General features: G+C 42.9%; 1 protein-coding gene across 4 annotated transcripts in view; it reads right to left on the bottom strand.

Moving 5' to 3' along the window:
* Window positions 1–13,046, bottom strand: part of SCEL (sciellin) — an 85,063-nt gene that overhangs the window by 51,731 nt on the left and 20,286 nt on the right. For all 4 annotated transcript variants that reach the window (XM_050950003.1, XM_050950004.1, XM_050950000.1 and 1 more), the window contains exons 2-3: window positions 7,324–7,396; window positions 29–125 (exon numbers count right to left, since the gene is read on the bottom strand). In XM_050950003.1, coding sequence (XP_050805960.1) covers window positions 29–125; window positions 7,324–7,366 — 140 coding nt within the window. In that variant the 5' untranslated portion in view covers window positions 7,367–7,396. The remainder of the gene's footprint in view (window positions 1–28; window positions 126–7,323; window positions 7,397–13,046) is intronic.

Below are 13,046 nucleotides of genomic sequence, written 5' to 3' on the forward strand. Positions count from 1 at the left end.
CCTGAACTGAAATTAATTCTTTCCTTACCTCTCCTCCTCAGGTCTTTTCTTTATCCAGCTGCTATCCTGCAATAGCGTCCTTCGCTTGCTGTTGTCATCATGAACAATCTGTTGTCTGCTTTTCCCTGTAAGAGTGGGACTCTTTGTATTTATCAATGCAGAAGCACAGCTATTGAAAAAACTATGCAATAAATGTCTAAAACTTAGAATAGCATTAGAAATACTTGTTTTTCTGAGAAAGTTTGCAATATACCTATATATATTTATGGCACAAACTGAATCTTTAGCTATTACACATGAAGATCAAGGCTTCTTTAATATCAGTATGTTAAGCCACACATGCAGTCGTTCAGCGGGTCATTTGGGTGTTAGAAGTTACCTTCCTAAGTATTCCATGTTTTACCAATAATTAACCTGCTGTGCTACAAGCAGTGTAGAAGTCCCTGAATCCCACTTTACCCATTTGAATTCACAATTTGAGCTTAGAAATCAACAGCTTGATTTACTTCTGAACACAAATAGAGTTGATTTGATGAGTGAATTAGAAAATATCCATTAATGTGTTACAAACATGCAAAATAGCCTTAACGAACAGTCTTAGTGCCTGGTACACTGAAGAATATTAGTTCACATGATCCATGAGAACATATTCTCAGTGTATTAGACAGCCGTGAATAATTGTGCTTTTAGTGGTAGTTTGGCCCCAGGGGAAAATCCTTCCTGTTCGTTCTTAAGACTATTACAGCTACACCTCTACCTCGATATAACGCTGTCCTCGGGAGCCAAAAAATCTTACCGCGTTATAGGTGAAACTGTGTTATATTTACCTTGCTTTGATCCACCGGAGTGCGCAGCCCTGCCCCTCCCCATCCCCTGAGCGCTGCTTTACCGTGTTATATCCGAATTCGTGTTATATCATGTTGTGTTATATTGGGGTAGCGGTGTATATCCTTTTCTCCCTATCTGAGCTCCTTACCATCACTTTGTTTTCTACCATTACTGCACCTTCCCTTTAATTGTGTGTTCAGCTGCAGTGGAGGCTCAATCCTGCAGTCATGACACATGGAAACTCCTTTTGAAGCCAAGTTGGAGGTGACAAATTAGATATATGACGTGTTGTCATAAACAGATAGCTAAGGGTTAATGTCTCTTTCACCTGAAGCACCTGACCAGAGGACCAATCAGGAAACCGGATTTTTTCAACTTTGGGTGGAGGGAATTGAGTGTCTAAGTCTTTTGTCTGTCTGCCTGCTTTCTCTGAGCTTTGGAGAAGTACTTTCTACTTTCTAGTCTTCTGTTTCTAAGTGAAAGGACAAAGAGATCAGATAGTAAGTTCTATGGTTTCTTTTCTTTGGTATTTGCATGAATATAAGTGCTGGAGTGCTTTGATTTGTATTCTTTTTTAATAAGGCTGTTTATTCAATATTCTTTTAAGCAATTGACCCTGTATTGTATCATCTTAATACAGAGAGACATTTGGATGTATTTTTCTTTCTTTTTATATAAAGCTTTCTTTTAAGACCTGTTGGAGTTTTTCTTTACTTCAGGGAAATTGAGTCTGTACTCACCAGGGAATTGGTGGGAGGAAGAAGTCAAGGGGAGATCTGTGTGTTGGATTGCTAGCCTGATTTTGCATTCCCTCTGGGGGAATAGGAAAGTACTTTTTGTTTTCAGGATTGGGAACAGAGAGGGGGAGTCTCTCTGTGTAGTTTCACAGAGCTTGTGTCTGTGTATCTCTCCAGGAGCACCTGGAGGGGGGAAGGGAAAAAGGAATATTTCCCTTTGTTGTGAGACTCAAGGGATTTGGGTCTTGGGGTCCCCAGGGAAGGTTTTTCAGAGGGACCAGAGTGCCCCAAAACACTCTAATTTTTTGGGTGGTGGCAGCAGGTACCAGGTCCAGGCTGGTGGCTAAGCTTGGAGGTTTTCATGCTAACCCCCATATTTTGGACGCTAAGGTCCAAATCTGGGACTAAGGTTATAACACGTGTACATATGAGACCCTCATTAAGGACACGAATTTACTCAATAAAATTGGAGTGCTAAGAAACAATGGGTTCTGCACCCTTTCTTTTGGGAAGCCTATTGGATTACTATATCGTGCCTAGCCTCTGAGCACCACAGAAAAAACACTTCAAAACTCCTTGCTTCACTCAAAATGCATGTGAGCAGATATAACTAAATGTCATTCAGATTGAAAGTATATGGTTATGCCCTTTGTGTTTGGAAAGACATATCACTTCACAAACAGAGTACACACAGTCAGTATTGTTTTCATTTGTCACACCAGTATTTTGCTCTGACTTGTGAAAAAAGGAAGCCAAGTTCCTTTTATTCATGAAATTCAAGTGTAGTGACAAGTATGAAGAACCACAAATACATAGGCCAGATAGAGGAAATGCAACACCGCAAAGGAGATGATTGTTTGTTTTAAGGGAGAGAGCCTGGAGTACGTTCTTCAGAAATACTTTCCTTAGTGAAAAAACAATGTCAGAGTACAAAGATGGAATTCTATATTACGTTTAAAATCAAGAAAAGACTGCAAGCCATAACATGTCCTCTATCATTTTCTGTGGTTCCCTGTAGGATGACTGGGATGTTCACATGCAGAATCAAGGACAGATTTTTGTCACTGGACCAGTGATGTTACCAATATTTTAATATGAGCTTCCAAAAATGTCTCCCTAATTTCTCCTTCTCTTGCGCTGTGGTATATCCTTTGTCCCATGCACTTAGAGTCATAGGTTTTTAAGGCCAGAAGGAGTCATTATAATCATTTAGTTCAGGGATTGGCAACCTTTGGCACGTGGCTCACCAGGGTAAGCACTGTGGTGGGCAGGGCCAGTTTGTTTACCTGCTGCATTCGCAGGTTCAGCCGATCGTGGATCCCACTGGCCGCAGTTCGCTGTCCCAGGCCAATGCGGGAAGCAGCGTGGGCCAAGGGATGGGCTGACCACTGCTTCCCACAGCCCCCATTGGCCTGGAATGGCAAACCACGGCCAGTGTGAGCCGCGATCGGCCGAACCTGTGGACACAGCAAGTAAACAAACAGCCTGGCCTGCCAGGGTGCTTACCCTGGCGGGCCGCATGCCAAAGGTTGCCAATCCCTGATTTAGTCTGACTGCCTCCTAACACAAGCCAAAGAACCTCACCCAATAATTTCTGCAGCAAGCCCATAACTTCTGTTTGAGCTATAGCATATCTTTTAGTAAGATATCCATTTTTCATTTAAAAACTTCAAGTGATAGGGAGTCCAGTGCATTTCTACATAAGTTGTTCCAATAGTTAACTATCCCCACTGTTAAAAATCTACACCTTAATTCTTGCAGAGTGGAGGGGTGAAGGAGTAGGAAAGGTATTCATTTTTTTTCCATTTAAACATTTTTTTCCTCATAGCTACAGTCAAAGATGGAGGCAGCAATAATTAGCAATCAAACCTATATTAAATTCACTTGCTATAAAATGTATACTTTGCTCAGTGTATTGATAATATAGCATAGTATTCTGTAGTATTGTGATGGACATGGAATAACAATAGGCAGGCAGACAAATGGAACTTCCTACATTTGACAACTGAGGATGGAGGTTTGAAGCCTTTATAAAGGGAACTGTACACTCTCCCCCTCCAAGTAATTTTTTTTAATACCTTACATCTGGTGCAAAACGTTTACTCTTCAAAATTATTTTTATAAGCTGTCATGGTATTTTATCCCCAATTTGAACCTTAGAGTCCAGAAAATTGGGGTACCAGCATGAATTCCTCTAAGCTTAATTACCAGCTTAGATCTGATACACTGCCACCACCCAAAAATATATATAGTGTTTTGGGGCACTCTGGTCCCCTCAAAAACCTTCCTTGGGGACCCCAAGACCCAAATTCCTTGAGTCTTACAACAAAGGGGAATAAACCATTTCCCCTGCTTCTCCTTTCTTCCTCCCAGATCTTTCCCGCCCTGGGTACACTAGGAGATCACCATGATTCAAACTCCTTGACTCACAACACAGAGAAATTAGGTTTGTTTCCCCCACTCTTCTCTCACCAATTTCCTGGTAAGTACAGACTCAATTCCTTTGAGCCTCAACAAGGGGAAAAAAATCAAACAGATCTTAAAAAGCAAAACTTTTAATAAAAAGAAAGAAAAAAAGTAAAAGTTGTCTCTGTAATTTAGATGGTAAAAGTTACAGAGTCTTTCAGCTTATAGACACTAGAGAGAAGCCCCCCCCCAGCAAAATACAATTTAAAATACTTCCAGCAAACTACACATTTGCAAATACAGAAAACAATTAAAAGACTATAACTGCCTTTCCTACTTAATACTCACTATTTTGAATATATAAGAGACTGTAGCAGGGAGATTGGCAAGATTGGTTGCACGTCTAGTCCCTTTCAGGACCCAGAGAGAACAAAGCAAAACCAAAAAACACAAACAAAGGCTTCCCTCCACCGAGATTTGAAAGTATCTTGTTTCCTGATTGGTCCTCTGGTCAGGTGTTTTTGGTTCCCTGTTTGTTAACTCTTTACAGGTAAAAGAGACATTAACCCTTAACTATCTGTTTATGACATAAGCCCCAAGCCTAAAACCCATCTTCAGCAAGAATGGGTTAGCAGTATCCAAAAGGAAGAACTCCATCGGAAATAAGGAAATCTTCCCAGCACTCCCTTCATATTGGTAGCATAATTTTAGCAAAGGACCCCAGCAAACCTTTTCCAACACATTTAAGGTTCTGCTCTAAAGTAAGTTACAGTCTCACACGTCTCTAAAAATCTGCTATTACGCATAAGCACAAGCATAGATGTGGTGTTTTCAAGATGCACATCAATATATACCCACATCTCTAAAAATCTGCTATTACGCATAAGCACAAGCATAGATGTGGTGTTTTCAAGATGCACATCAATATATACCCACGTCTCTAAAAATCTGCTATTACGCATAAGCACAAGCATAGATGTGGTGTTTTCAAGATGCACATCAATATATACCCACATCTCTAAAAATCTGCTATTACGCATAAGCACAAGCATAGATGTGGTGTTTTCAAGATGCACATCAGTATATACCCAAGAGTACATCAAGCCTAGTGTGTGGAACATTCATTTCTCCCTAGTGGCACATCATGAAAGTAAAATTACTCCAAAAGTCCATTTTGGATTTTTTAATACTTCTTAATTTAATAATCCAATTAACTTGAAATGAAGCCCCATCTAGAGGCAGCAGCTAAACAATATGCATTTAGTGTTTGCCTGTAATACTGCAGTGCAAATAGTTTACTGTTAATGTGCGTTTCTACTGCATGCGTGGCCCTATCTGCATCAAACTGTATCTGTACGGATCAAGTCAAGAATGAAATATATTAATGTGCTTATACAGATTTAATGTATATATTTTGCTGCAGCTTGTCCTTAGCCCTTGAGCAAGTACAAAAGGGAGGGGAGGATACAAGGAGCAGCCTTTAATGCATCTGCAAAACTGAGCTGTCAGCTTTACATGGCACCGAGCACATGCTGCAGCCATTTCAAGCATGTAACGGGGGCTTTGCTCCACAAGAATTCCTGTTTGAGGCGTTCTCCTTTATGTAGTGAGGTTCCCTACTATCCACTATGGATGCTCTATGGCAATGCAGCAACAAACAGAGATTTATATTTCAGTTATTTAAAATGGCAGTATAAACATATTTGCTTAAAACCAAGGAAAATATTTTAATTAAGGCTGTCAATTGATCACAGTTAACTCAAGCAATGAACTCAAAGCAAATTAACTTGATTAAAAAAATTAATTGCAATTAATCACAGTTTTAATCGCACTGTTAAACAATCATAGAATGCCAATTGAAATTTGTTATAAATCGTTTTGGATGTTTTTCTACATTTTCAACTATATTGATTTCAATTACAACGCAGAATACAAAGTGTACAGTGTTTTGTTTTTGAGCGCTGTTATGTAACAAAAAAATTCTACATTTGTAAATTGTACTTTCACGATAAAGAGATTGCACTACAGTACTTGTAAGAGGTGAAGTGAAAAACACTATTTCTTTTATCCTTTTTACAGTGCAAATATTTGTAATAAAAAATAGCAATATAAAGTGAGCAGTGTGCACTTTGTATTCTGTGCTGTAATTGAAATCAATATATTTGAAAAATGTAGAAAAACATGCAAAATATTTAAATAAATGGTATGCTGTTACTGTTTAACAATGTGATTAAAACTGCGATTAATCATGATTTTTTAAAAATCTCATGATTAATCGTGATTAACTTTTGTAATTGTTTGATGGTCCTAATTTTAATAGATATGGGGAAGTAAGACGCCTGTTTAGCTTTTGCTTGTTTTGAAGCTGGTGTGGGACGAAGCCTTTTCTGAGGTTCTGAAACGTTCAGCTATGAGTCTTTCCATGGCTGGGTTCTGATCCTGCTTACAATGTAGCCAGTGGTAAAATTGTAACTGATGTCCATTTTCATAGGAGAGGACCCTAGGTGTCCAGCCAAAACCAGAACCTGAAGTGCTTGAAATCTTTTAAGATTTTTAACGCAATTGTGTCAAATGCAGAAGAATAGGCGTCATTAGGCTTCTAATAAGCATCTGGACATTTATCCAAGCAGAACCCAAATGCCCAACCTTTTGCCACCAGTCTTTTCCTAATCACCATCCATATTTCTCCTTTCTAAGGCATTATTACAGACAGGGTTGACAGTAACAAAAATCTTGCCTGATAACCACCAATCAATTATATCATCTTTCCTTCTGTCCTGTCTTCCCAAGTCCTCTTTCTCCAGTCTCTCCCTCTCCAACAATCTGAAATTACCAGGTGTACTGGGGAGAGGGACAATGTTGCAGGGAGTAAGCCTGCCCTTCCCCTTCTCTCGCTGCAAATCCTTAGCCTGCTGTGCTCACACTGCCTGTTCTCTCTGATTCCCTCAACAGCAGCTGAGCATGTCCCCAACTATGCTGCTCCTTGGTCTCCAGGGTAACCACAGGCACTAATGCCAGCGGAAGCCATGCTCTAGCCCTGCTGTTTCCCTCCCCCACTCCTCCCTTGTGTGGTGCTGGTATTCCCAGCACTTCAGACAGAATGAAAATGCTGATAAGGATCAAGCAGCACCGCTGCCTCCACCTCCCAAACCGGTCCTCACATGCATTGCCTAATCAAATAAGTAGTCCGCCATTGTTCTAGGGTGGGCAGCATGCAGTCTGATTTGAAACTGTGTTGAAATAAGAATATGGAGGGCACAATGGCACTTGGATTAAGTTCACATACCGCATACATGCAATGAAAAGGGCTTGTTATGCTTTAAATACCCTGAAAGTAACAGCATCTACATACCACTTTGATTAGGGGATGATTTTCCTGTGGTGAAGGTCGACATTTTATTCAGGGATGGATCCTCCTTTGGGATCTAAAAGAAAAAACATTAAAGAACAACACTGTGGTGAGATTAAGAATTAGCTACAAAGATGGTTAGAAATGTTTTGGATGGTGAAACATGCTGTATCTTGGAGGGTTTTAGCAGATTATAGTATTAATAGCTAGATTTCAAAAATTAAAAGCATCTTAATAAATACTCACTACAAACCAGAACCTTATCAAGAAATACCTGAGGTCTTCAAGGAGTCATGAAAGCCTCTCAGAGTCAGTGATATCAGTAGAATACGAATTGTCCAAACCTTAATACTAACCGTCTGATACATGAATTCATATAAACAAAAAAATAACATCTGAAATGTTGGGCTGCTGCAAATACTTCAAATTGTTTAATAATTTAGACATAATTTATTTAAAACTAAGCTAGCTTTCTACATCAACCAGCTGTAAAATGTGGAAAATAAGATGCTTGTCCTAAAGGAGAAGGATTCACAGGATCCTAGGATTCACAGGTTATTTTATTAGAATGATATTAGTGGGGCCGGGTCAGGATAGTTTGTGCAGGAGGATTTGGATGTTGGAGAAGAGAAAAAAACTGCCATTCCCTTCTGTTACATGTTCTGTGTTTTAAGATGTTGGGTTGTTTTTCTTCCCCTTCTCCTCTCTTTTTCCCCTTGCTTCAGTCTTCACTTTCTTTCCTCTTCCCTCTCCAGCTCTCACCTTTATAACTTCTCCTCTTCTCTCTATCACAATCATTCCCTCTCTCAGTCCTTTGTCTTCCCCTTGATCCCTTCCATTCTGGGACCTGATCTATCACTCGCTTATGCCAGTTTTACACTGAGGTAAGCAAGTAGTGAATCAGGGCCTATATGTGGAGGGGATGTTTGCTGGAGGACTTTATTAGAGGTCTGGTGGCAACATTTTTTTTTCTTCAACATATTCATTAATGATCTTGATGATGGGATGGACCGTACCCTCAGCAAGTTCGCAGATGACACCAAGTCGGGGAGAGAAGTAGATACGCTGGAGGGTAGGGATGGGATCCAGAGTGACCTAGAGAAATTGGAGGATTGGGCCAAAAGAAATCTGATGAGGTTCAACAAGGACAAGTGCAGAGTCCTGCACTTAGGAAGGAAGAATCCCATGCAGTGCTACAGGCTAGGGACCGATTGGCTAAGCAGCAGCTCTGCAGAAAAGGACCTGGGGATTACAGTAGACTAGAAGCTGGATATGAGTCAACAGCGTGCCCTTGTTGCCAAGAAGGCTAATGTCATATTGGGCTGCATTAGTAGGAGCGTTGCCAGCAGACTGAAGGAAGTGATTATCCTCCTCTGTTCAGCACTGGTGAGGCCACATCTGGAGTGTTGCGGGGCGGCCAGTTTTGGGTCCCCCACTACAGAAATGATGTGGACAAATTGGAGAGATTCCAGTGGAGAGCAATGAAAATGATTAAGGAGCTGGGGCACATGACTTATGAAGAGAAACTGAGAGAATTGAGCTTATTTAGTCTGCAGAAGAGAAAAATAAGAGGGGGATTTGATAGCAGCCTTCAACTACCTGAAGGGCGATTCCAAAAAGGATGGAGCTAGGCTGTTCTCAGTGATGGCAGATGACAGAACAAGGAGCAATGGTCTCAAGCTGCAGTGGAGGAGGTCCAGGTTTGATATTAGGAAACACTATTTCACTAGGAGGGTGGTGAAGCACTGGAATGGGTTACCAATTGAGATGGTGGAATCGCCATCCTTAGAGGTTTTTAAGGCCTAACTTGACAAAGCCCTGGCTGGGATGATTTAGTTGGGGTTGGTCCTGCTTTGAGCAGGGGGTTGTAATAACCTTAGTCCCAGATTTGGACCTTAGCGTCCAAAATCTGGGGGTTAGCATGAAAACCTCCAAGCTTAGTTACCAGCTTGGACCTGGTACCTGCTGCCACCACCCAAAAAATTAGAGTGTTTTGGGGCACTCTGGTCCCTCTGAAAAACCTTCCCTGGGGACCCCAAGACCCAAATCCCTTGAGTCTCACAACAAAGGGAAATAATCCTTTTTCCCTTCCCCCCTCCAGATGCTCCTGGAGAGATACACAGACACAAGCTCTGTGAAACTACACAGAGAGACTCCCCCTCTCTGTTCCCAATCCTGGAAACAAAAAGTACTTTCCTATTCCCCCAGAGGGAATGCAAAGTCAGGCTAGCAATCCAACACACAAATCTCCCCTTGATTTCTTCCTCCCACCAATTCCCTGGTGAGTACAGACTCAATTTCCCTGAAGTAAAGAAAAACTCCAACAGGTCTTAAAAGAAAGCTTTATATAAAAAGAAAGAAAAATACATCCAAATGTTCTCTCTGTATTAGATGATACAACACAGGGTCAATTGCTTAAAAGAATATTGAATAAACAGCCTTATTCAAAAAGAATACAAATCAAAGCACTCCAGCACTTATATTCATGCAAATACCAAAGAAAAGAAAACCATAGAACTTACTATCTGATCTCTTTGTCCTTACACTTAGAAACAGAAGACTAGAAAGTAGAGCTACTTCTCCAAAGCTCAGAGCAAGCAGGCAGCCAGAAAACAAAGACAAAAACACTCAATTCCCTCCACCCAAAGTTGAAAAAATCCAGTTTCCTGATTGGTCCTCTGGTCAGGTGCTTCAGCTGAAAGAGACATTAACCCTTAGCTATCTGTTTATGACACGCCCCCCAAATTGCAGACAGTGGGGAAGCTCACTGGCGGCGATTTCCTTCTAGAACTTGAAAATAAACAGATTAATACAACACATACACCTTTACATATACTCCTAAGTATATAACTAACAGACTTCTACATTTTAAGAACACTTTTTAACTACTGAATTCTGGGAAACTCTCACGGGAGAGTGCATCAGCAACTTTATTAGAAGCTCCTGTGATGTGTTGAATTTCAAAATCAAAATCTTGGAGAGCTAAACTCCAACGAAGAAGTTTCTTGTTGTTCCCCTTGGCAGTATGAAGCCACTTTAGTGCAGCATGGTCAGTTTGTAGTTGGAACCGCCGTCCCCAAACATATGGGCGTAGCTTTTCCAGGGCGTACACAATGGCATAGCATTCCTTTTCACTGACTGACCAGTGACTTTCCCTCTCAGACAGTTTCTTACTGAGAAACACGACAGGATGGAAGTTGTGATCTGTTGCTTCCTGCATGAGCACTGCTCCTATACCACGCTCAGATGCATCTGTGGTTACTAGGAATGGCTTGTCAAAGTCCGGGGCCCTGAGCACAGGGTCAGACATGAGCGTTGCCTTAAGTTGGGTAAAGGCCTTTTGACACTCATCAGTCCACTTAACTGCATTTGGCTGGGTCTTTTTGGTCAGGTCGGTCAGTGGGGCAGCGATTTGGCTGTAGTGGGGTACAAATCGCCTGTAGTATCCGGCCAAGCCTAAGAAGGATTGGACCTGCTTCTTGGACCGTGGGACAGGCCACTTTTGGATAGCATCCACCTTGGCCTGTAGGGGGTTTATGGTTCCTCGACCCACCTGGTGCCCCAGGTAAGTCACTCTGTTTTGGCCTATTTGACACTTTTTGGCCTTAACAGTTAGTCCTGCCTGCCTGATGCGCTCAAAGACCTTTTCCAGGTGTAGTAGGTGTTCGGGCCAGGAGTCAGAAAAAATGGCCACATCATCGAGGTAGGCAACTGCAAATTCTCCCAGTCCAGCTAGTAGACCATCTACCAGCCTTTGGAAGGTGGCGGGTGCATTACGAAGGCCAAAAGGAAGGACATTGAATTCATACACCCCCGCATGGGTGACGAATGCTGACCTCTCCTTGGCAGGTTCATCTAGCGGTACTTGCCAGTACCCCTTGGTTAAGTCTATTGTAGAGATGAACTGGGCACGTCCCAACTTTTCCAATAGCTCATCGGTACGTGGCATTGGATAGTTGTCCGGACGAGTTACAGCATTTAGCTTACGGTAGTCCACGCAAAAGCGTATTTCCCCATCTGGTTTGGGTACCAGAACCACTGGAGATGCCCATGCACTGGTAGATGGGCGGATTATACCCATCTGTAGCATGTTCTGGATCTCCCGTTCTATAGCAGCTTGGGCATGAGGAGACACTCGGTAGGGTGGGGTTCTGATTGGGTGAGCATTACCTGTATCAATGGAGTGGTATGCCCGTTCAGTCCGTCCTGGGGTGGCTGAGAACAATGGGGCGAAGCTAGTGCACAGCTCCTTGATTTGTTGCCGCTGCAGACGTTCCAGGGTGGTTGAGAGGTTCACCTCTTCCACGCCACCGTCTTTTTTCCCGTCGTAGTAGACACCGTCAGGCCACTCAGCATCATCTCCCTGGACTGTAAACTGACAAACCTGTAAGTCTCTGGAATAGAAAGGCTTGAGAGAATTAACATGGTACACTTTAGGCTTTAGTGAGGAATTGGGAAATGCTATGAGGTAGTTTACAGCTCCCAGGCGCTCTTGGACCGTGAAGGGCCCTTCCCATGATGCTTCCATCTTATGGGCCTGTTGCGCCTTCAAGACCATAACCTGGTCTCCTACCTTGAAGGACCGATCTCTGGCATGTCTGTCATACCAGGCCTTTTGCTCTTCCTGAGCATCCTTTAGATTCTCTCTAGCAAGGGCTAAAGAGTGTCGGAGGGTGCTTTGTAGGTTGCTTACAAAGTCCAGAATGTTAGTTCCTGGAGAAGGCGTAAACCCCTCCCATTGCTGCTTTACCAACTGTAATGGCCCCTTAACCTCGTGACCATACACAAGTTCAAATGGTGAAAACCCTAAACTGGGATGTGGTACAGCCCTGTAGGCAAACAGCAACTGCTGCAACACTAGGTCCCAATTATTGGAGAATTCGTTGATGAATTTTCGTATCATGGCCCCCAAAGTTCCATTGAACCTTTCCACCAGGCCATTGGTTTGATGGTGGTACGGGGTGGCAACCAAGTGATTCACCCCATGAGTTTCCCACAGTTTTTCCATGGTCCCTGCCAGGAAATTAGACCCTGAATCTGTAAGGATGTCGCAGGGCCAACCTACCCTGGCAAAGATGTCTGTTAGGGCCAGGCACACAGTGTTAGCCCTGGTGTTGCCTAGAGCGACTGCTTCTGGCCATCGGGTAGCAAAGTCCACTAAAGTCAGTACGTACTGCTTTCCTCTGGGCGTCTTTTTTGGGAAAGGGCCCAGAATATCCACAGCTACTCGCTGAAATGGGACCTCAATTATGGGGAGTGGCTGGAGAGGGGCCTTGACCTGGTCTTGAGGCTTTCCCACTCTTTGGCATACCTCACAAGACCGGACATACTTGGCAACGTCCTTGCCCATCCCCTCCCAGTGGAAGGACTTCCCCAACCGGTCCTTGGTTCTGTTCACCCCAGCATGGCCACTGGGATGATCATGGGCTAAGCTTAAGAGCTTCCCCCGGTACTTAGTTGGAACCACCAACTGTTTTTGCGGCTGCCATTCTTCCCGGTGTCCACCAGAAAGAATTTCCTTGTACAAAAGTCCTTGGTCTATAACAAACCGGGATCGATTAGAAGAGCTGAGAGGCGGTGGGGTGCTCCGTGCCGCTGCCCAAGCTTTCTGAAGGCTGTCATCCGCTTCCTGCTCAGTCTGGAACTGTTCCCTTGAGGCTGGGGTCACCAGTTTTTCCTCAGACTGTGGACTTGGGCTTGGTCCCTCTGGAAGCGATGTAGGTGAT

The sequence above is a fragment of the Gopherus flavomarginatus genome, chromosome 1, assembly GCF_025201925.1.
Source record: "Gopherus flavomarginatus isolate rGopFla2 chromosome 1, rGopFla2.mat.asm, whole genome shotgun sequence".
In the NCBI taxonomy this organism is placed as follows: Eukaryota; Metazoa; Chordata; order Testudines; family Testudinidae; genus Gopherus; species Gopherus flavomarginatus.